The 25235-nt window shown below is 36.3% G+C and overlaps 1 protein-coding gene across 1 annotated transcript in view; it reads left to right on the top strand.

The window, feature by feature from the left end:
• Positions 1-25235, top strand: part of LOC139729256 (uncharacterized) — a 44295-nt gene that overhangs the window by 5940 nt on the left and 13120 nt on the right. The window contains exons 2-9 of the mRNA XM_071640186.1: positions 6143-6271; positions 8932-9063; positions 9192-9252; positions 16957-17081; positions 19012-19134; positions 19448-19606; positions 20663-20794; positions 22060-22185. Of these exons, the coding sequence (XP_071496287.1) occupies positions 6143-6271; positions 8932-9063; positions 9192-9252; positions 16957-17081; positions 19012-19134; positions 19448-19606; positions 20663-20794; positions 22060-22185 (987 nt within the window). The remainder of the gene's footprint in view (positions 1-6142; positions 6272-8931; positions 9064-9191; positions 9253-16956; positions 17082-19011; positions 19135-19447; positions 19607-20662; positions 20795-22059; positions 22186-25235) is intronic.

Genomic DNA, 25235 nt, shown 5'->3' with positions numbered 1-25235 from the left:
ATTCACAATTTCAACAAAATCCTTGGTTTTGATTGGATGAGATGCTCTGGTCACTGATTGTTACTATGGTGATTGTCAGCGATGACAACTTTAAGCGCTGACAAACGTTGATGAAACACCCCCTTGAAGACACACTACAATTTGATGTGCTGTTTGCTATTAAATAAAAGTTCAGCCAGTTTTTCGTTTTGAGCCATCTTCAAATGCTGATGAAAATAAGTGCAGCCACTTTTGTTAGTATTTTCAGTGAGGTACATTCCTTAATTGACAACATGAAAGAATAAAAATCAAAGAAGTCAATATTCTTGGTTATTTAACCATTAATTGTACATAATATTATGTAGTAGTCCATTGTGGGAAAATTTTAGCAAGTTTGAGCAATGAGAACTTATATTCCATATATTTATGAAATGCTGAGGAAGAATTAAGACTGATCTGGGCCCACTCTCTACTGCATCAAGGTCATATGATGAGTGTGTAGTGTTCATATTTCAATACTTGTTCATCTTTCATTTGCAAAAACATATTATTTTTGCCTGACATAACATTGTGTGAGTGTCACAGCTTGGATATCAGCTCAAGTAAACATAAATCTCATATTTCTTACGTCATATGTTTGCACATAGAATGGATCCAAACACTACATGCGCATACTGACGGTCAAACTTTAAATATGAATTTTTGATGAAAAACATCATATCTTCCCACATATCAGCCCTAATTTCATAAAACTTTGTAATAATGGCCAATGAATATTTGTTATCTTTCTCTAAAAGTTTCACATATCAACTCTTTGGCAAAAGTGAAATATTATCAGATATATATGAAAGTGGTTTTATATGAAGTCAAAGTTATGCCTACTAAGTTGAGCATCCATTCTAATTAGTTTATGACATTAATTCATATTTTGTGATGTAATATATCACAGTTATGTGCTAGTGGTGAATGAAAGAGGTAGTTATCAGGAGTATAAAGCAATTTCATTAGAAAAAAATTCTCCTTTTTTTAAATTACAATGTACAAGATGTAATTTGACACTCCTGATTAGAATGCTAATTCATGTGCATTTTAATTCACAATTTTGACTTTTTTTGTACATAAAATGAAAATTTGTATACTCAGCTAAAATTTTCAGCTATATTTTCACCAAGTTTTTTCATTTTCCCCCTGTTACACATTTGCATACCCTGATTGTGCTATTGACCACTTTCTACACTCAGCAAAAAAAGAAAGTAAACACTTTTTCGAGTTCATAATTTTTATAGAAGATTTTCATCAAATTCCATGTATTATGTACCATATTAATGGTAATCTAATTGGCTATCAACCTAGTAGGTCAATATTAAGCAAAACTTTATGCATGAGTGAACACATTCGTTTTTGTTCTCCAAGGCACAAAAGTAAAAATTGCAAAAATTGACCAATTCAACACAATGAGAGACATTAATGAAATAGCAAAAATAAGTTTTCGTTCCCTTTATCTCTCTACAACCTCAAACAAAATCAAAGTGGGGAATTTGAGGGGGGAAAGAAGAATTTTCTATCAACTTAAACTTCAAATGACATAGGGAGTAAGGGCAAAAACATGATGAAATAAATCGATAATCTTTATTTAATTCATTCAATTTAGTGATTTAAGATCTATGAGACAAATTCAAGAACCAAATATAATTTACAATTTTCCTAATTTGAGAAATCAATTCAAAATCCTACCATTTTCGTTAATATTGCTTCTTCTCTCATTTCACTTGAATTTGGATTTGACAGAAAATTTTTCATTTTCCTTTAATTTTTTTTCCCTTTATTGATCTTTTGGGCTTCACTGATATTATAAACATCATAGATATAATTTGCAACTGAATTCATGTTTCTTATTGTGTTAAATTTTTCTTTTGTTCTTACTGTTACATGGAAGAGCATTTACACATGAATGAAAACTTGTTCATATTTGCAATTTTTACTTTCGTGCCTTGGGAGAGAAAAACAAAGGTGTTCACTCATGCGTGAAGTTTCAAACTTTACTGACTTACCAAGCTGATAGCCAGTTAAATAATCTTTCATATGGTATATAATACATCAACATCTAGCCAAAAATTCTATGAGAAATATAAACTTGAAAAAGTGTTTACTTTCTTTTTTTGCTGAGTGTATTAAGAGTGTGTTTTCTTTTCAGTATTAAAGGGATTGTACAGTATTGGTGGAGATGAGAATTGGGCTTTTAACTTTTTGCGAGATACCAAAAAAACACTTGTGATATAGTACAGAGCATACCATTTTAAGAGGAATTCAAAGCTTATTTGATGAAAATCGGGTTTGAATCGACTGAAACATCCAAGAACAAAGTAAAACAAAGCGATCGTAATAAAGTGTGGGTCCCACACTTTATTAGAATCGCTCTTTTTGGATATCTCAGCCATTTCAAAACAAATTTTCATCAAATAAACATTGAATTCCTCATAGAATGACATGCTTTTTCATATTTCATAAGAGGTTTCTCATTACCTCACCAAAAAATGTTAGAAACCTGAAATTAGGTCTTAACCAAAACTATACAATCCCTTTAAGATAGGTAAAGAGAGTCCATTTTAATTGTATCCCCCCGAACAGAGTTCGGAGGATACTATGGATTTGGCCTCATTGCGCCGTGTCCGCCGCAGAGATTTTCTTGTGAGCGCTCTACTGGCTGCAGTTCTTCTTCAATCATCTTCAAATTTGGCATGAAGGCAGGGTTCGAAATTGGCGATGGTCCGCTGGCCATTGGCCTCCCAAAATCACGTCGGACTAGCTAAAAATCATAAAATTCTGAAGTTACTGGTCGGTCTGGCTTGCCAAAATATTGCTTCAGTGTTAAAATTGATTCTAAGTAGTCCGCCTGGCTAGTTTAAAAAAAAGTTAAGTGCGACCCCTGGAAGGTGTATTATGGTAATTGACAAAGACGCCTATTGTTTTTGGTGATGGCGCCCTTGCTTGTTCTGTCTTTGTATGAAAAAGTAAATTTAACAGGGTCTGCTTGTGTGTGCGACGCTGACCTTGTTTCTTGACCGATTTTTTTCAAATTTGGTATGTAAATGTATCATAGTCAAATCTATACACCTATGCCTATTGATAATGCTGCCCTCACTGTTCCACCTTTTACAGGGTCAAAGGTCACCCTGATCATGTCAAAATTTGCAAAAGTGCTTATTTATTCAATAACTTGATTGTTACTCAACAGATTTTATTCAGACTTGCTAAGGAGGTGTATGGGTGGTCATTCTACATGAAGGTCACGACAGTTTGTGGTGACGGCGCCCTCAGTATTCCGACTCGGATGCCATTGCACATTTCTTGTGTGCGCTCTATGAGCCACATTTCTAATCAGATTTTCTTCAAATTTGGCAGAAAGGTGCAGTATAGTGAAATAAAGATGCCTATTGTTTTTGGTGGTGGCGCCCTTGCTTGTTCCGTCTTTATACATGAAAAGGTAAATTTAACAGGGTCGATCTGCTTGTGTATGCGACGCTGACCTTGTTTCTTGACCGATTTTTTTGGTCAAATTTGGTATGCATACATTTGCATGCAAATGTATCACAGTCAAATCTGTACACCTATACCTATTGATAATGCTGCCCTCACTGTTCCACCTTACTAGGGTCAAAAGTCACCCTGCTCATGTCAAATTTGCAAAAGTGCTTATTTATGCAATAAATTGATTGTTACTCAACGGATTTTATTCAGACTTGCTAAGGAGGTGTATTGGTGGTCATTCTACATGAAAGACACAACAGTTTGTGGTGACGGCGCCCTCAGTGTTCCGACTTGCGAGGCCATGTCACATTTCTTGTATATGCTCTATAAGCCACATTTCTTGTCCCATTTTATTCGAAGTTGCTATGGAGGTTTTTGGGGGGTTATGTAGGTAACAAAAGTTTTCATTGACAGCGCTCTCATTGTTCAAACTTTTATAGGATGATATGTCATATTCCTTGTATGTGCTATATACTAGCCTAATTTCTCGTTGGATTTTATTGTATCCTGCGACAGTTGCCATATTATACAACATTCTGACCTAAAAAGTAATCCAGATGGGGTATGGGAGACGGGTTCGGGGGGTACATGTGCTCGAACGGGTCTCCTGTGCGAGCTGTGCTCTATAGTTGAGTTTATACATGATGCACCATTTTAAAGCATAGAATCTGCTCTTTCAGAATCTGCCCTTAACTATTTTTTAATATGTAATTAACATGATTAAGATAACACAATCACTGAACAATGTAGAGTAATTGTAAAAAAAAAAGAAAAAAAGGGGAAAAAAGGCAGAACATCAAGTTACAATATACAAATCGCATCTTGTTCAAGGGCGAAATTCCGAGATGGGAAAGGAGAATAAAACAAACAAAGAAACAAACTAATGAGTGACTAATTAACAATTTCATCCTCCCCTGCAACTGAAAAAAAGTGTGTGCATTGCAGTGACTGGAACAAGCAAAACCAGGGGACGCGGAGATCCACATTACCCAAACATAACTTGAACTTCCACACCAACTACACCTCCCCCCCCCCCCACACACACACACCCCAAACATCCTCATCCCAACACATAAACTCACACCCAACACACATACCCTGTAAATGTAAATGTAGATGTAAATCACCCCGCCACCCGACCTGGCCCAATCCAGCTACTCCGTATTAAAGATGTCCTGCAAACCCTACACCCGCAGGTAAAGTTTAAAATCAATCATTATCAGTTCATGGGAGGTCAGGTCATGTCAATGCCAAAGAAGGCTACCATCTCAGAATTCGCCCCATAAGAGCCAGAATCGACAACAGATGGCAGTGTTACTAGTAAAATGTATACACATTGTACATTCACTACATGCGCCTACAAATGTGTATGTAATACAGAAAAACAAAATATGGCACCAATAAGCTTTCTTTGTACGTGGTCCATTACAATGGCCTGAGGATTGCATGAGGAGTTAAATCTCAAAATGCCATTTCTTGAAATGGGAAGTTAGTTTATTTTTCTTTTTTTGCTATATAATATTCAATTTCCTTCTGTTTTTTAACAAAAGACTTGAATGCTACAGTATTGGGGAGACTATTACCAAACTTGCAACTGTAGATATGATATTTCATTAACAGAAATAAATATGAGACAAATTTATCTTTACAAAATCCTAAAAGTTTTTCAAAATTGGTTACATTAATGATAGAACTGTTATACCTTGAAATTATGGCAAGGAGGTCCTGCCAAATTGGGGAAACTTTTCACATTCACGAAATAGATGAACCATTGTTTCCTCCCTTTTATCACATAGGGAGCAGTTAGGAGATTCCTTCTTTTAATCTTAAATAGAAAATCATTCAATGCAATAGCTTTGTGAAAAATCTTGAAATAAAAAGACCTTAGTTTGGTATCAGTAGTACAAAAAAAAAAATTAGTATTGTGTACCTTTTCCCAATCAGTAGCTACTGGTACAGGAAAATTTTCACTTCAAAAGGCATATCTTTTGTTCTGGTTGTGGGAACCGAGTAATAAGTTGTACGTACTTTTGCAGACTTTTTTAGTGTTCACTAGTTTATGAACAATTGTTTCATGAACTCCCACTATATCAGGGTCGAAATTCTTCATCCATTCTTCTGGTATATTCTTAATCAAAAAATAATATTTCCTCCTGTCTGTAACAGGGATACCAAAATCCAATATAAGTTCATCAAAAAGTTTATGGCCAGAAAGGGGTGGATTGAATAAATCAGATAAAATGATTATATTTTTACTGTTCCAAGATGGATATAAAAAGAAAGGTTTAGATTTCGAACGAATGGATCTATTATACCACAGAACTTGACATGCACTTACAGTGTAGCTCTGAAAATTTAATACCATAAAATTCAATAGTAGCTTCTTCTCTAAATAAGTACCAATTTCATAATGGTTCAGCTAGTTTAACTAAATATTTTTGACTGCATATGTGATGCAGGGTCACTATGGTCTTGCAATATTTCCTAGTCCTTTTGTTATATTAACAGATTCAAACATAACAGTTGTACAAATGATATGTAAAATAATTTCCGTATTATAATTATTTGAATTGAACTTGTGGAATGGATTTCTATGTCATGCATAAAGTTTACTGTTTATCTGATTCTCCTAAAGGTGAGGCCCAGGATTTTCTCCGAACATGTGGTGGACTGACTTACATCGTAAATATCCTGAGTGCGGCAGAGGACAATGATATCAAAGTTGCCACTTTGTATACACTGGGATGTGCTATTGAAAGAAATGGTAATGGATGTAGTTCAAGATCATGTCCATATTGAAAACTCTTGCCCTAATTCACGCAGAAACTCTAAGGAAGCAGACGCTGGCGAAAGTGAGTGCGTGTGGGGCGCGTGGCTAGTCGACACGTTACAATGGGGGTGTCAGCACCGTGCGTGGAGGGACATCATGTTCACATAATTTCCCACGTAGTGTGTTGTGTGTGTAGGCAACAGAAATCGGGTTAAATCTACAGTTGAGATATAGTCTAGGACCATATCATTCCTTTGCAACATTATTTCAGTTGATTACCTGTGTACAACATGTGTATACAAACGCCCGATTGCAGACAGCAGGTGTCAAGCGCGAGCGACCGTTGCAACTACTTACATTATTACCACCTCCAAAGGAAATGCACCAGTCCAACTAGAGCCATTATCGAAAAATGAGACGGAATGTGGAATATATTTGGTTGTTTCTGCTCCTAAACTTAACAATTATGTTGTTCATAAGGCTGCTATACGTATCTAGATAATGTCTCACATACAAAAGTATCTGGGGCCGTATTCTGAGAGCTAATTAAGTGTCTAATTAGCACTTAATTACCGAATTGGTATTCTGAGAGCATGATTAAGTAGGGGGCATATTAACTACCATAGCAACAAGCGTTTTGGCGGGAAGGACCTACGCGTTTGCGTGTATCAATGCGCGTGCACCTCTGAGAGGACTTAATCACAGAGTTAATTACGAATCGGTATTCTGAGGGTGTAATTGTATGAAAGTTAATGGAAAACTTAATGATACTAAAGAGTGTCATTAACTACTCCGATATCACGCATTACATCGTGTTTTCTCTGCCACAACGATGCTTACCGTCTTCGGTAACCGAGGAGCGGTTGAATCTTGTTATCATGGTATCCGTAGAATTCAGTGAAAAAAAGAAATATAGCCGATCTTCGAGGAATTTTGTCATTTTATGTGAGCAAAGAGGTTGAGATCTTCGCGTGCGTAGGTGAGGGGTTGTAATCAAATACCGGAGTGTGCGCACGGAGCTCTTGGGTTGTAATTACAGGGGACGTGCAGGAGCGCGTTGAGGGCATATTTGCGCGTGTAATCATCATTTTGGCTTCTAACAACGCGTCTGATTGGATGGAATAACAATTAGATGGGAGGGACCTAAGATAATTACAGGGGACTTAATCATACCTTAATTACGTCCTCAGAATACCGATTTTGCCCATGATTAAGGGCCTATTAACTTCACGACTTAACCACGAAGTTAATTACAGACTTAATTACGACCTCAGAATACCACCCCTGGATATTAGATTGAAAATGATATTTGGCGCGAAATAAAAGCTTGAAATCACAGGAATTCGCACTGCTGACGACGGCACACAGTGAAGGTCAACGGCTCAAATTTTCGTTGGTAGTCTCGTCACGTGATAGTTCTGTATAGATTGTACACGTTCCCTATGACAGCAATTGTGACTGCGTAGTCTAACTTTACTGCAAAAGTGCATCAGGACTGCTCAACCAATGAACAAGATTCTTATATCACAAAAATGGGCAGAATCTCTACTTTCTGAAACCGTCCACCCCAAGTTCGTGCGACCTTCCGTTCCCGAGATATCTCGTGTGGAAGAATTGCAAGATGGCAAAATATGCTCAAATTCGTCAAATTTGGACTGTTCACCATAGACAAATCTACTCAAAAGGTACTTTTGTGATCAAAAGTGCGTCACTGCTACAAATATTACAGTGATGATATATACACATAAATAATCCCTGAAGTGTCCACTTTCAGAATCCGGGCGCCCCAAGTTTGCTACTTTGATAGTTTAAAGTTATGGCAGATTTTGTGGAAAGATGCATCGATTTTTGACCCGTTTTACGTGTTGTAGCGTTTGCGTGGAAGCGCGGTTTCGCAGATGACCGAAAGTTTTCAATATGTTTCTCCTTATTTATCAGTTTCCACCAAAGCAAAGATGGCTCTATGACATGACATATTCCAGCTTTACTATTCAATGGGCTTCTCGGCAAAAAACTTAAGAATTTGCTAAAAATGCTTTATTCTCTTCAACATCCATGTACTTCTACCAGAGTATTATGTCAATGTAACACAGTATCAAATGACAGTAAAAATTGAAATCATCACAATGACAACTTGACATACTATAAAACCAGACATTTCTGCATAAATGGCATTTTCACAAATTTCCTGAGGAGCCTGGATTCACGAAAGTTAAATGCACACAAAACTTCCGTCTACTCGTTACATATTGAATGCCAGTGGCAATATATGAAAATTTCATGCCAAAGAGGCCATCGCCTCCAATTCGCAAAAATTTATATGTATCTGGTTTTACTGTACTCAGGCTATAAGTTTGCTACCATTTAAAGTCGTCTACAAAGGTTTTACAAACATTGTATGTAATCTTTCCAACAAACAGAAAAACAAAATGCGTTTTGTCATTTTATGTAAAGAGGAAGGAAGGAAGGTACTATTTATGTTTTTGTCTAGTTCCTGCAGTAGTGTGAATCAATGACCCATTTAACTTTAAGTAAAATAGGGCCTACTTATTTTCCAACTAAAAATTGCAAACTACAAAATATATATTTCAATTTTATGTAGTACTTCTCTGTTTTGTTTTAGTCATGTCCATTTTCTGTGTACTTTCATGCAGTTTTCTCTCAGTCGAGACTTTGCTCGGAGGCAATGTTCAAATTCCTCTACTGCCAGCTTAGCAGTGTGAAGGCAACTGTCAAACTAAGGAGATCATCAATCTTTCTTCTCATGTGTCTTGTCACCAACAATGGTAAGCACATATTTGCACCGCTGAATTTCTGTTTCATGTAATGTTTGTCACAGGGTAGCACTCCATTCTTGATATGACATCTATACTAATATGGTATCACGTTTCTATTTTTCCACTGAAACCCAAAGGCAAAGGACAAGCCTTCGTAAGAACCACTCACTGCCTGGACTCTCTTCTACAGCTCTTCAGGTTAGTGTGGACGATTTATTAATTACTATGCTTTGTTCACGGATTGGCACATATGCTGCAGGACTATACTTGCCAGTTGGCACAAATGTCTGGAAAGTAAATGTCGATGAATCAATGAATAGAGATTACCTAATCCACATTATTCCTACAATGTATGGATGTACAGTGTGTTGCCATGACTATCTGTTTGACAGAGACATTATTGGTACACTGGAGTTGGCTAGATTATCCATAAGGTCAAGTTGGAAAGGCTCAGTGAATGCTGATGAAAAAAGCTTCAATAGCAAGTCAAAGGGATGGTATATTGGTGGAGATGATTATTGGGCTTTTAACTTTTTGTGAGATACCAAGAAACCACTTATGAAATAGTACAGAGCATACTAACTATTGTACGAGAAATTCACAGTTTATTTGATGAAAATCGGTTTTAGAATGGCTGAGACATCCAAAAAGAAAGTGAAACATAAAGCAATTAGGTGATAAAAGGCAGGTCCCACCTTTTATCAGGATCCCTCTGTTGTGGATATCTTGGCCATTTCAAAACCAATTTTCCTCAAATAAATGAAAGGTTTCAAGTTTCTTTATTTCACCAAAGCAAAGAAGATATTGAAAAACAAACAAACACGTACAACAACATTAGAAAACAATTACAAACATATCAGTTAAACAGTGTAAAAAAGAAATGCTATGGTAGGCAGCAGCCATAAAGGAAATGTCCCTTATTTCGGCTGACCTAAAAACATTCGTTAAATTTCTGTTACCAATGTGTTCGAATCAAGTAAAACATAAGAACAGGACAAGACCAAGACATGACAATCAACATACAATGACAAATAACAAAATACCTGATGTCTCATAACATAAAGGATAAAAACTGATGCTCTTTACTTAAATGAGTTTGGTTGTAATCATCAAGGAGAATTTTTTATAACCAGATTCAAATATATTCAAAGAGTTAGCATTGCGTATTACAAAGGGGAGAGAATTCCACAGAATAGGACCACTGTAAAGAAGAGATCGTTGATAAAAAGATGTATGAGATAAAGGTAGGTGAAAATCACTCGCGGTTCGCGTATTGTAATTATGAATTTGATTATTGTATGTGAAAAAATCCAAGAGAGTTTTTGGTAATAAAAGATTCTTACATAGATACATAAAAATCCCCACTGGATATTTATACATATCATTCAATTACAATATTTTCAGGGATAAAAAAAGTGGTGGGGTATGGGCAAGATAAGAGGCATGGGAAATAATTCTTATTGCACGTTTTTGAAGCACCTAAAGTCTTTGAATATGACATTCATGAGCATTACCCCAAACAGTTATTCCATAATACAAATAAGGTAAAATTATATTCAAAACAGACTTTGGGAGAAAACTAAGTTTATACATTACACCAATATTTTTTTGATAATTTATTACAAACATAATTGATATGACTAGACCAATTCAACTTATTGTCTACAAAAACTCCGAAATTTCATTGAAGAAGCCTGCATGATTTGAGAACCACACATGTTAATAGATACAGTGTCAATGCTACAATTTTTCTTTGTAAATATCATAAAATTAGTTTTTGATACATTAATTAATAATTTATTAATTCGTAGCCAACTTGTGGATATTACAATTCCTTCTTAAAAACGTCTTGTAAAGAATCCATATCATCATGAGACAAAAATATGCTTGTGTCATCGGCAAATGAAATACATCGTAAAATATTAGAAACATTTGGCAAATCATTTATATACAAAAGAAATAAGATAGGCCCGAGGATCGATCCCTGGGGCACTCCACATCTCATGTTTTTAAATTCAGAAACATTTTTATCAATTGATACAAACTTTGAATTCCTCTTAGAATGACATGTTCTTTCAGATTTCACAAGAGATTTCTCAATATCTCACCAAAAAAATGTTAGAAATATGTAGTCAGGTCTTAACCAAAACTGTACAATCCCTTTAAAAAGCTTAGTGCCCTGGCATGTAGAGACTCAAAAAGAAATTAGCCCTAAAGTTAGTTGTATGGTAAAAATCTGTGAAATAAAGGTGTTGATAAAAATCTGACAGTTGAACAGTAAATGTGACCATGCAGCAGAAAGTCGCATGCACTGATTTCGTGTGAAGACTCAAAATAGGTGAATCGAGTCAACCTAGTCAATCTTAAGCTTTCCATATTTTCTGAAAATACAATTCCATGTAATTTTAAGGTTTGTGATCATAAAACAAATGGGAAATTGTGCTTTGAGAAGTTTTTGTAGAACACTTTTTATGCCTCCAGCCGGAGGCATTATATTTTCGGGTTGTCCGTCGTCCGTACGTCCGGCCGCATTCGTTTATGCAATAACTTGAGTAATATTGACTGGAATTTTACCAAACTTGGTCCAAGTATAAAGTATGATGGGGCAATAACTTGATTAGATTTTGGGTGAAATCGGCCAAAGGCCAATGGTCATAGGTCAAGGTCAAATCATGAAATTGTATTTGTTTACGCGATAACTCAAGACTGGATCAAGCAAATTTCACCAAACTTTGTCCGAGGATGATGTATGATGGGACAATTTCTTGATTAGTCTTTTAGTGAAATCGGACAGAGGTCAAAGATCAAGGTCAAATCCTAAAATTCATCTGTTTACGTGATAACTCAAAACTGGATGAAGCAGCTTTCACCAAACTTGGTCCAAGGATGATGTATGATGGGGCAATTAGTTGAGTAGATTTTAGTGACATTGGCAAGAGGTCAAAAGGTCAAGGTCAAATGCTAAAAATGTTGCTATTTCCCCAATATCTATGCAATGCCCGAAGGTATTTTCTTGAAACTTAGTGTAGACATGAACTACTGCGTAGAGATTCTCCAGACAGAGTTTCATGTCATAAGGTCAAAGGTCAATAGGTCAAAGGTTAGGTGGAAATGTTACAATTTCACTTTTCTCACAAATGGTTCAATGTATTTTCATGGAACTTGGTACATACGCATGTACTGACTGGCAGGGATTATCTAGGGAACTTAGGGGTCATGGGTCAATAGTCAGGGGGGTCAAAGGTCAAGGTCAACTCCTCAAAATTTTACTATTTCCCTCACACATACTAGTACATGCAATTCTTGCATTATTAGTTTTAAAACTTAATATATATACATGTATTACCTAATGGAGATTCTCTGGGAAATTTCCAGCCAGAAGGTCAAAGGTTAAGGGTCAAAGGCCAGGTTTAAATGCAAAAAAATACATATATATATATTTTTTGTACTGTAATTACACTCTTTTTTCATACCTTGAGAATTACTCAATGCATAAACTTATAAAAGGGTTGGTCAGAAGTCAAGTAAAAATCCTCAATTCCCCAAATATGTGTACCTGCACTCTTAGACAATTGTAGCAAACCCAGTTCAAGGAAAGTGAACATTCAAGATATTTCTGACAAACCTGTCATTTCAATATTATGCCATTTATGTGAAACTTTCATCACACATTGTGAAGACATTGTACTATACACCTATTGGGAGAATCATGCATTTATATGGCGGAGGCATCAGTCGCCATAGCGACATTTCTATTTTTTTAAATAGTGTGATTAGATGTGTCTCAGAATCCCCCTTTCATTTCTTAAAAAGCCTTTACACTTCACTTTCAACTCCAGCAATTTTTGAAAAAATGATGATGCTGCTTTGAAACTTGGTATTCCTCCTGGATAGAATGCCATAAAAGGAGGAATGTTCGCATGCATTTTAATTTCGCGAATTTCGTGAGAGGCAAGATTCGCAAAATTAAAATGCACACAAAAGTTCTTGTCTACACTATATGGATTGAATGTTAGAGGCAACTTGCGAAAATTTCATGCCTCGAAAATGTCTTCTTTTACAGTATGTTTAATAGTCCATGATCAATTTTAGCTTAAATCCCTTCATTGGGCCATAGGACCTATGCATAAAAGTTAGCAATTGCTTCAAGCACACGCACAAGCTTGTCAAGCTAAGATCAAGCTCAAGAAATTGCTAAGATCCATTACACGCATAATCTTTTGCTAATTGTACTGAAACCTTTTGCTTCCCCTGCACAATCAATTACTTGCAATTTCAACACAAGGGACGTCGCACCTGTACGTGCTATCACAATTAAAAAGGTTTGAAAGAATGTATTTGAAAGGGCGCTTGTGTGCAGAAACATTTCCTGACATAGCAGAAGAGCTATAAAATGACACTCATAAATGCACACACAGACGCACACACACATATTCTGGCTGATTGTTATCACTTCCCCAACTGCTTTTTATTGCAGCCCAGATCTGCCAGATCGCACATGGAGAGAGGTCTCCTTGCTCTCCACAGATATCAGACATCCTAGATACAGGCTCATATATCAGACATCCTACCCGGTTCTCATCACATTTCGTATTCTGAACACCAGACATATTCCCCATGTTAAAACGACAAAGTTTCTTAACATCTTTGGAGAAATTTCTGTAGATATACCACTCCTGCACAACTTTGGCCAAGCAAAAAGTCCGTTATGTGCATACGTTTTTAAGCAAATGCTTGGAAAATCAGAAGCAATTGCCTGTTTTTATGCATACGGATTCAAGGTAGCAAAAGGCTAGCACAAGGAATTGCTAGGTTTTATGCATACGGCCCATTGTCTTTGCTACGAAGTGTTGCATCCTGTTTTTTGTCCCAATCACTGCACAAAGCACAGCTCAATAAGATAAGCGCTTAAATAGACCAGGGACTGTACTTGAAAACCTCTTTTCTTAGTAGACTTTTATAGATTATGAGAGTCCATTTGAATTCAGTTCTGCATCATTTGAAAGCTTTTCTTTCAGAAATTGCTCTTAACTAAAAGTCCATGTGGGGCGACATTTTCTTGGTTTTATGACGCAGGGTCTGAAATCACAACCATTCAAACCCAGTGTGTAACTCATTTCCACCCTGTATGAATTACATGCTTTGATTATAATGGCAGAATTGCAAAAATCCTCAAAATTAAGATTTTACCGAATATTTATATTACTTTTTTTTTTTTTTTTTTTGGGGGGGGGGATATTGTTATGTGTTCTATTCTAAATTTACCTGAGTACAATAGGATTACAATCAGCATCTTTTATCAATTTTGATTACTTTGTATGCTATTGTATGTATGTTTTACCGTTCACTTAAATGATTGGAATTTGGCAATCTCAGTTTAGCAAGTTGGAGCATACTAAAAAAAGCTAATGTCATCAATACAGTCAGTTTATAGGGAAACAGCTAACTAACGACTCATTGCTTTTGTAGATGACCTCCTGTTTTTGTAACTTCAAATAAGAAATAAAAAAAAAGAGAGAGGGTGATTTTCAGTATGAAAATTGCTGTAAGTGCAGTAAAGAACACAGTGACAGACTGTCTCCAGTGGGAAAAAAAGATGCTCAAATGGCTGTAGCATGGCCCTAGGGGGCCTAATAAGAGGAGATTTCATGAGTCATTTGATAGATCCTTACCTTGAAAGTCATGTTGGTGTAATGAAGTTTCATCGTTATTTGATTTGATTTGATTTGATTTTATTTTATTTTATTTGATTTTATTGGTTCCTGCATTATATCATTGCTCATGCAGATACATACACATATATCATATACATTGATGGTACCATACATATAAATGGATATACATAAACATTAATTGCTAACAAGGTAAGTTTCTTCATTACCTTTAGAATGTACAGCAATAAACAGTTTCTTCATTGCCTTTACAATGTACAACAGAACATAATCAGTGATGCAATGAGAAACGCAGAAGGGCTACAGCTTAAGCATTGCTTGATTTGCATGCAGCCCTCGTACATAATACATAACATATAGGAAAATAAGGGGAGGGATGACTTGCATAGAGATAGGATAGGAGAAAGGAGAGAGGAGAGGTCTGTCTGCTTTTGCTAATACACAAAGTTAGATCACCTGGATCACTGAATAGTAAAGCATGGCAAAGTATTTTCTCACCGAGGTACAGGTGAACAGTTACAGGTCATGATCGGTTACATAATATTATGCAATAAATTCTGAATGGCGATAATTCCACGAGGGAATTTCATATACAATACAATTGCAATGACATTATAAGATCACTGATATCCAGAGAGCACCATTGTCTTTACAGCTTTCTTGAAAGAATACATAGACTTTAAAATTCGAATTTCTGAAGGAAGAGAGTTCCAAATATCAGGTCCAGTGCGTCTGATAGATTTCAGAGCCATCACCGTTTTAGGATTTTGTAGATGACATTTATCAGATTGCCTTGTGGGATAAGAATGTATATCCTTGTTTAACTGAAATAATGAGAAGAAAGAAGATGGCAACTGACCGTTATACAAATGAAACATGAAAAGTGAATTTTGCAAAAAATTAATATCATTTACCTTTAGTGTTTTTAATTCTATGAACAAAGGATCTGAATGTTCTCGATGACCTGAATTGGTACATTTATACGTATAGCTTTCTTTTGTAGAAGCAATATACTGTCAATGTGACTTTTCGCAGTTGCCCAAACAATGTTACAATATGAAATGTTCGACAATATCAACGAATTATAAAGCGTAAATGAAATATTCTTTGGGACATAATACTTAAGCTTACAGAGTAAACCAACGTTACGAGACACTTTATCTGAGATGTATTGCACATGAGCATTCAATTTCATATTTTCACTGATATATATTCCAAGAAATTTGACACTTTCTTTTTGCTCCAATAATATACCATCCACCATTATATTCAAATGGCGCATTTCATTCTTATGCTTTTTATTATGAAAATGAATAAAATTTGTCTTTTTTAAGTTGAGTGATAATCTATTGCTCTTAAACCATGTAGATAATTTCGGCAATTCAGTATTAAGAGTTCTTAAAAGCGACGGAAAATCAGAATTGGAACAAAATACATTGGTGTCATCGGCGAACAGAATATATTGCAGTAACTTAGAGTAATTTGTAATATCATTTATATACACTAGAAATAGTAGTGGTCCCAATATGGATCCTTGTGGGACGCCACAATGTATGGGTAAAACTTCAGAGTTTACCGCTACGTATTGCTGTCTATTTGATAAATAATCTTCAAACCATTCCAGTGGAATGCCACGAACTCCATAACAATGTAATTTGCGTAAAATGATAGTGTGGTCAAGAGTGTCGAATGCCTTGCTTAGGTCCATGAACACACCAATGGCATGTTTTTGTTCTGCTAATTAAGGCAGTCGACACTCTGTCATACAACTGGGCTAGTGCCATATCAGTAGAGTGAAATTTCCTGAAACCATATAAGTCTTGGTTCAGTATATCATTTTGTAACAAAAAATCACACAGTCTGTTATAAACAAGTCTTTCTATGACTTTAGAAAGACAAGGAAGAATAAAAATGTTATCAAGAACATATTTGTTCATGCACAAGTAGTTTTGAAAAGGAATGATAGCATTGTTACACTCACAACTACTCTGTATGACATTAGGGCCTATGTACACTTGTATGTGTCCATGCAGATCCTAGCTGTAATATCCTCTCAAAAAAGCTACTGCTTCATTGTATAGTCTGTTTTTATCAGCAAGTAGACGATCCTCTCTTTATAGGAATCCACCCTTCAGGGTTTGTGGTGGCATTGTAGTATTTGATAAAAGATTGATTGCACCCAATAGGGATATGATAGGATTGATAATATTTTTATCACCATTGGTTACAGGAATTTTCCAGGTTTGCAACTACCATTCAACAAACCATCAAAGTGTGATGGAGATGATGATTCTTTAGAGCTGTGGAAGGATGTTGCAAGCACACTGTGTGGCTGTGTGAACAATCCACAGAATGGTGAGAAGCAAGATGTTCAAAGAAAGCCTCTTCATTAGCATCATTAATACACTATACATTTGTGATACATGACAAGCTCTCTACAGGTCAAGCTGGACGAGTAGTCCTACCATCTTACCAGCAAAATAATTGCAAAAAAAAAAAAAATTGCATATGAACAATACCTAATGTTCAAAAGCACACCTACTTCATTGGTCCTAAATGTTCCTGTGCACATTTTTGTCGTTTTTGTTGAGCCAACCGGAGGTGAGGGGAGACTAAGGGATCGCCTGTGGTGTCTGTCTGTCCCGTGTCCGTCCGTCATCTGTCCGTCGTCCGTCCGTTGTCTGTCCATAACGCTACAAAAACTTAAATTACTTTGTACTGAGTGTTTCAATGTCAATCAGATTTGGAGTGAAGAGTTTTTATGCAAAGTTACACATGTTACAAAACAGGAAGGTCACCTTAATGTCAAAGGTCATGGGCAGGGGTCAATGAACTGTAAGGGGCCAATTTTTATGGCACATTTCGATTATGGCTCATAACTTTTGATTGGTATGTCTGTTTGTGACCAAACTTGGATGGTAGGTGTCCTTTGAGGAGTTGAAGGTCACCACAAGGTCAAAGGTCACAAACAGGGTCAACAAACTTTTAGGGGCCAATGTTAAGTTTTTACGGCACATTTGAATTCGATTATGGCTCATAACTTTTGATTATGTCCATTTGTGACCAAACTTGAATGGTAAGTCTCCCTTGAGGAGTTGAAGGTCACCACAAGGTCAAAGGTCACAAACAGGGGTCAACAAACTTTTAGGGGCCAATGTTAAGTTTTTACGGCGCGTTTCGATTATGGCTTATAACTTGTTTTGCTCAGTAAGGACTGTTTGCGACCATACTTTGGTGGTAGATTTATCTTGGGGAGTTGAAGATCACCACAAGGTCAAAGGTCACAGACAGGGCTTCAACAAACTTTCAGGGGCCAATACTACGTTTGACTGTGTTTATACCTTACAGAGTATTCTTTTCTCTCTCTCTTTTTTCCGATCATGTTCTTTCTAACAGTAAAATTGTATGTGCACCATTTTTGTCATATATGACATTTTCACAATTATTGAAATATATTGTTCCATGTTCTTTTGGGGGCCATTTTCTTTGTATATCTTGCTTTACAAAGCTCTTGTTGTACTAACACTTTGCATTGATCCCACTTTATAACAATCAAAGTTAGATTTTTACAAATGTGTTGTACATTTGTGGGCAAGACACCGTCATTTCGGCATTTGCCTTGTTGCCTCAATAAACTATACATTGATCAAAACAGATGTACAGATATATGAAGTCTCCAAAGTGCTTGCAAAGTGACAGATGTTTCGTCTCTGATGGTAAAAAAGGGAGATGTTTATCACTTTGATAAGGTAGATGTCATGACTCAGCTCAAATCCTCAATAGGCAGTAATAATGCATAGATAAGAAGATAGAAAAGCACCTCCATGCAATGGGTATTAGGCCTATGTTGAATAAGATACTTGTTTGCAATGTAACATAAATATATTTTCCTTGAAATAACTATGACAGTGTGTGGATTTGCCGGAGTTCAGTTGGGAATAGTATAGTTTTGCAGCTTATGTAAAATATGTTTAATGATGTTGTGCGTGAATGAAAAGGTGTGCAATTTTTTATTCATAATATTGTAAGCATGTTTCAAAATATTTCCATAATTGCTGGCTATTGAAAGGGGGGGGGGACATATTTGTTTAAATTATCCATGTGTCCATCCTTGTGTAATTACTTATCACTACCACTATAACGTTGCAACAGCTGAAAATATATGAACGCTGTATGTACATCTAATCAGACAGTAAAATGAATTGTGCCTGATAACACTTGAGTATTACCTGATATAATGCCTCTGGTTTAAAAAAAACAATATAAAATGCTTTTGCATTTGCAGATGAAAACCAGATCGAGTGTGCGTCATCCATTCCAGCTGCGTTATACATCTTGTCTCACACCCAGCATTCATCAGTATTACAGCTGCTGTGCTCATTTATGTCTCTCCTAACAGCTAATAATGGTAAGCCTATTGGGAATGATATGAATTAATTTTAGACTTGTCTAGTGGAAATAACAATTTCCTTGTCCTTATGGGCAAGTTGTAATACTCGTTGAAAAGCTAAATGCTATGCTCCCTTGTGGCACCGAGGAATCCCACAGTGCATGTGACAGAGATTTTTTGCATGCGCAGAAGTTTTCTGTGCATTTGCGATACAGAGAGTTGCTATTTAAAGCATGTTTTAAAAACACAAACAATTCATGATGGATGTAGGCAAAAGTCTAAATGTAAGGAAAATATGTTGTTTGTCTCCTATTATGCATTGGATGAAAAGCTGTAAATCAAGACCGCTTCCACATGTTGGGTGGCCTGGATGTCAGTGTTAACAAGCTTACGAGCATCATCGCGGAAATGAAGGCAGATCTCAAAAAGGAGAGTATCCAGTCAGCATCAAGTTTGATCTGCATGCTCAACTCAACCACTGCAGATAATGGTAATATGATGTAATTTCAATGGACCTAATTTGCCATTGCTATTCGGACATTGTGCTCTGACTCTTTAACTTCCGTGACATTTTTTCTGAGTGTTTTTTTTTTTTTTTGAATGATTTTAAATTTGGGCAACATTTGTGACCGTGCATCACAAAACGTACAAAAAGTCGCACGCACTGATTTTGTGTGAGGACTGAAAATAGGTGCAAAGGGTCAATTTGGTCTATCTTGACTTTTTTATTTTTTCTGAAAGATCAAATTTTCTACATTATGTTAAAATTTGGTATCATAAAATGAACAAGAAAGTGTGATTTTAACAGTTTATCTCGAACATTTTTTTTAGAATAGTGTGATTAAGTGTGTCTTTAGACTCCCCCTTTCATTTCTTTAAAAAAAAAAAAAACCTGTACCCACTCTTCACTTTCAACTCAAATAACTTAATAAGGATGATACAACTGCTTTGAAAGTTGGCATTTATCATGGACAGACTGTTTAATAAAACATTGTGGTTAAACCGATGGTTTTCATGTTCATTTTTTCTTCTTTTTTTGTCCCATTCATTGCACAGGAAGCAGGTCTTGGTGAAGATTAAATGCTTGAATAGACCCTGTGCTTCAGGGCCTCTTTTCTCAGTTCACACTTTTCTGGAGTTTGTGCTTTCTTTCCAATATTAAGATATTTAGGGGAGTCCATTTGATTTGAGTTATACATCATTTTAGAGCTTGAAGTCTGATCTTTCAGAATCTGCCCTTAACTAAAAATCCATGTCTGGCGACTTTGTTTTGTAGTGCAGGGTCACATTTGATCCTTAGTAGCTTCTTGAAATTTCCTGGTCTTAATTATACATGTTAACTGATAAAGTATACAAACTATGTAAAGTATAGTTGCTGCATGTCTTCAACATTTTAAAATTGATGATTTACTGTACTTTTTTTTCTAGAGTATACATGTATTATGCTGTTCTTGAAGTAACAAAATAGTGTGATTAAAAAGTCCTTTGTGTACGTGGAAAACAACACTTGGATTGTGACAGACACTATGTTATATGTTATTTACAGACAGTAATTTGCAAGCCTTATCTAAGCTGAAGGTTGTGCCACTCTTGCTGCAGCTACTTGCCCTTGATGTGATTGATCAAGATCTCAAACTAAAGGTTATCCTCACCCTTGGCTGCCTTGTGGCAACAAATGGTAATGTTATTGTTTGTTTGTTTGTTTTTTCCATTTAGTAGCACAGTGTTCACAACATGTTCTACAGGGTGGTCCACAGGGAGTTTGAGCATGCTGTCAAGGGAACATGCTCAAATTCTTGTGCAACATCCTCAAAGGCCAGTAACATGCTATGCACCATTCTCAAGAAAAGGCAACATTCTCAAAATAAAGTGTAGTCAAATGTGAAAAGTGTAGTATGTGCAAAACTTGAGAACATCAAACTGCCATTGATACTACAAAAATGTGTGTGCAAAACATAACACATAATATCAAACGTAAGCAGCACAACTGGAAATAAGTTGCAAAATATTGTGTGCGCTATGCGCTCGCGATATGCCCTCTGCGTACGTACAATTTCTGCATTATTCTAACATTCAGAGCTTGCAATGTGCTCAAATTTCAAGTAGTGTACCACCTTGGTGTTTAATGCTTGAGCGCCCAGAGGTACAGTGTATGCACCGAAGGCATTATGGCTTGGGGTTCTTCTGTCTGTCTATAAGCTTCCCACAGCTCAATAGCTTTCTTGATTCCTGGCCCAGAAATGCTGTGTGAGGTGCTGTTCAATCAAGCTTTACCTGAAATTGGCATTTTACGCTGCGACATCATGTTGAAATACCTGACTGTGATATATTGATGGGAGCAAAAGATAAGTACAGATTGACAGTTGATTTGGGTGATTCATGAGAAGTTGAGAAGTTTCGATCTGTTGACTGCACGGCAGTCAACGTCAAATAGCTGTTCTTGTTTTTTTTTTTCTTTTTTTGATGATTCAACTTCTAGTGCAGTATTAGTTTTAAATCAACATGTGTTGACAAACCTTACATGGGAATCTAACCATCAGTGCATGTCATATGTAGTTCTCCCATGGTAGAGAGAGGTAATTTGTAACAATATACAACCACACTGCATTATGGCAACATTTTGTAATAAAAGGGCCGATATATCACAGAACACGCAAATAATTTTTGAAGGATGCAAATTTTTGCAGAAGATTGCCAACATCTTGGGGGTTTGAAAAGTTTTTATTGCAAAATGAGTTAAACTCCATTCTTGTTAATTTGAGATATTTGTGATTAAAGCTGAAAAAAAAACCACCAGAAAATATTGCCATTTTTATTTTGCAAAATTCGCATCCTTGGCAAATCATTCACGTCCTCAGTGAAATCAGCCCCTAGTACATACTGTGTTCGATTGTAGTGGTAATTGTTAATGTGCTGAAGCCATTAAATATTATCAACTTGCAGAGGAAAGCCAGAGGCAAGTAGTGGAAAACAAGGGCTTGAGACTTCTGCTTAATACTATGATGACCAGTCAGGAAGAAGAGTGCATTAAGACTGCAACCTTGGTTCTACACTCTTGTGTAAATGATGGTAAGCCTTGAATAGACACCTTTTTCTTTTGATTGTGAGATGAATGCTGACCCATACAACCTAAAAGGACATGTTTTAGGTAGAAAAGCAAAACATTGATACAATGAAAACATTCATGTTAATTTGCTTCAGATTTATGTTTTGTATATTATATATATTATGTACAGTCAAACCTGTCTGATAACGGCCACCCACAGGACGCAAATCTCTCGTTTGAAGAGGCTACACCCCCGTAAATAATGCCAGTGTATATCTTGGCAATCAATGACTTAAAAACCAACGATATAAAACACCTGTTTCTTGACCCTGGCCTAATCTAAGCATCAGTCATCGCCACAGCGCCGGGGGGGCACCGCGAGAGGAGGAGATTGTTTTGGTTTTGGCATGGGCTATGTAGCTCCATGGTGCGTGTGTGTGTACGTGCGTGTACGTGTGCATTACACGTTGTCAGCACCGGCAAACTGGCAATGCTTTCCTTCTTATTCCTCTATTTTCGTTATTTACGGGTCAATTTTTTTCGTTCGAAATGTAAAATGGATGACCATAGAATTTCTCAATAGAATATAAAATTGAAAACTTTAGAAAGGATAGAGAAAATTGAGTTCACTTTGAATGGTCTGCCACAGGCAGATATCCTTATCATGCTCTTACGTAATACGACAGCTGCTGTAGTCATTAAACCCTGGCTTGGCCTCCAGGCTTGTCACGCCTAAGCAGAAAGTTAATTTGCAATGGACAAATACTTCGACTCCTAACTCTCAAACGAAGAATCGTTAAGGGGGGGGTATAGCACCCCATCAGCGTCGTTAAAGTGGGGTCTTGCCTCAAACGAGGGATTGACGGCATGCAAGGGAAACAAAAAGAGTGGTCACTATATACATTGTAGACACGTTATCCAACTTTGTGTGCATACAAGCCTACATGTACATGTATCATTGTTGTATACATCTCTAAGTACTTACATGTACATGTATGTGTATAAAATATGCACATTTGTGTTTCATGCATTGGACAATACCGGTGTTTATCACTGGTTGCACAGTAGCATATGTGTGTAAAGTCATGAAGAAAGCTTAACACTAGTGCATGACTGAATGAGTAATGAATGCAGTGGTGACAATCACTGAATGTTGCCCATGAATGACTGGCATGGCTACAAAGCAGAAAAACATGCTGAATTATAGGCTTGGCTATGGCTCTGTTGGGTCTGTCCCTGCTTGAAAAAAAAAAATATCACAAAGATATTGTTAAAATATTTCAAAAATCACCCCAAAAGTATATTTCTACGATATTTTTGTATTAAAAAAATATACTTAAAATGTGAGAAAAATACCTCAAAAATATATTTTTGGAAACACATTTTTGGAACACCGAATATTGTATGTCAAAAATGTATTTTTTGAATATTTTTTGTCACGTCATGCTGCTACAGCAAAAAAAAAAAATAAATACTTTAAATGTTTTCTAGCTATTTTTTTTGTATGCCTTTATGATTTGGGGCTACAAAAATACTGCAAAAATATATTTTTCAAATATTTTTGTTTTACATGTTTGAGTGTGGACAGAATAAATAATATTTTCTTGAGTTATGTTGATGTTTGAGCATATCCCAGAACACATATAGAATGTACACGGTATATGTGAAGGCATTATCAATATCCAAATTAACCTTTCACAATCATAATCTTACAGCTAGTCTTAGAGCCTATATAAACCTACAGATGTATCTACATCGTATACCTAGTTGGTACTAGACACATCACACTCATTTATATAGGGCCATTTAGTTATAATGCTTGAAGACGTGGTTACCAAGTAAGTACACTTTTGATATTGAAAAATGTAAATGCCTCCTCATAACACAAGTTGAAATTATGAATAACACAACAATAATATTGAGTAAACTTTTTAACATAGTTCAAAGCTTATTGTAATCGTAAAAGCAATTTGAACCATTTTTTGTCCCCGCCGACCGAGTTCGAGCAGGGGACTATGAAACGGGCTCCGTACGTGTGTGTGTCCGTGTGTCCGTGTGTCCGTGTGTCCGTCCTTCCGTCCGTCTGTGCGTCCGTGTGTGATCAAAATGTTCAATTTGCTACTTCTCTGTCATTTATGAGCCAATTTTGATTCTGTTTGCTTTATATGATAGCACTACATGGGAGCTTTGAAACTTGTACACAGAATTTCAGTTGTGACCTTGACCTTTGACCTATATTGTACATTTTGCTTCAAAATGCTACTCCTTCGCCGTTTCTAACCCGATTTCGATTCCGTTTGCTTTGTGTGATGGCACTAGGTGAGGGCTTCAAAACTTTTACACAGAATTTTGACCTTTGACTTCTTTGACCTTTGACCTTGATTTTTGACCTATACATTGGCTACAAAATGCTACTCCTTCGCCATTTCTAACCCGATTTCGATTCCGTTTGCTTTATGTGATGACACTAGGTGAGGGCTTCAAAACTTCTACATAGAATTTTGACCTTTGACTTCTTTGACCTTTGACCTTGATTTTTGACCTATATTGTACATTTTGCTACAAAATGCTACTCCTTCGCCATTTCTAACCCGATTTCGATTCCGTTTGCTTTATGTGATGGCACTAGGTGAGGGCTTCAAAACTTCTACACAGAATTTTGACCTTTGACTTCTTTGACCTTTGACCTTGATTTTTGACCTGTATTGTACATTTTCCTACAAAATGCTACTCCTTCGCCATTTCTAACCCAATTTCACTTCCATTTGCTTTATGTGATGGCACTACGTGAGGGCTTTAAAACTTCTACACAGAATTTTGACCTTTGACTTCTTTGACCTCTGACCTTGATTTTTGACCTATATTGTACATTGGCTACAAAATGCTACTCCTTCGCCATTTCTAACCCGATTTCGATTCTGTTTGCTTTATGTGATGGCACTAGGTGAGGGCTTCAAAACTTCTACACAGAATTTTGACCTTTGACTTCTTTGACCTTTGACCTTGATTTTTTACCTACGCTGTATATTGTACATTTTGCTACTAAATGCTACTTCCGGCGGGGACATGTATT

The sequence above is a fragment of the Diadema antillarum genome, unplaced genomic scaffold (genome assembly GCF_040938485.1).
Source record: "Diadema antillarum isolate AM-2024a unplaced genomic scaffold, OU_Dant_1.0 seq00000230_RagTag, whole genome shotgun sequence".
Taxonomy (NCBI): domain Eukaryota; kingdom Metazoa; phylum Echinodermata; class Echinoidea; order Diadematoida; family Diadematidae; genus Diadema; species Diadema antillarum.
Note: the sequence above shows the minus strand (reverse complement) of the source record. Positions and strands in the feature narration are given on the sequence as shown.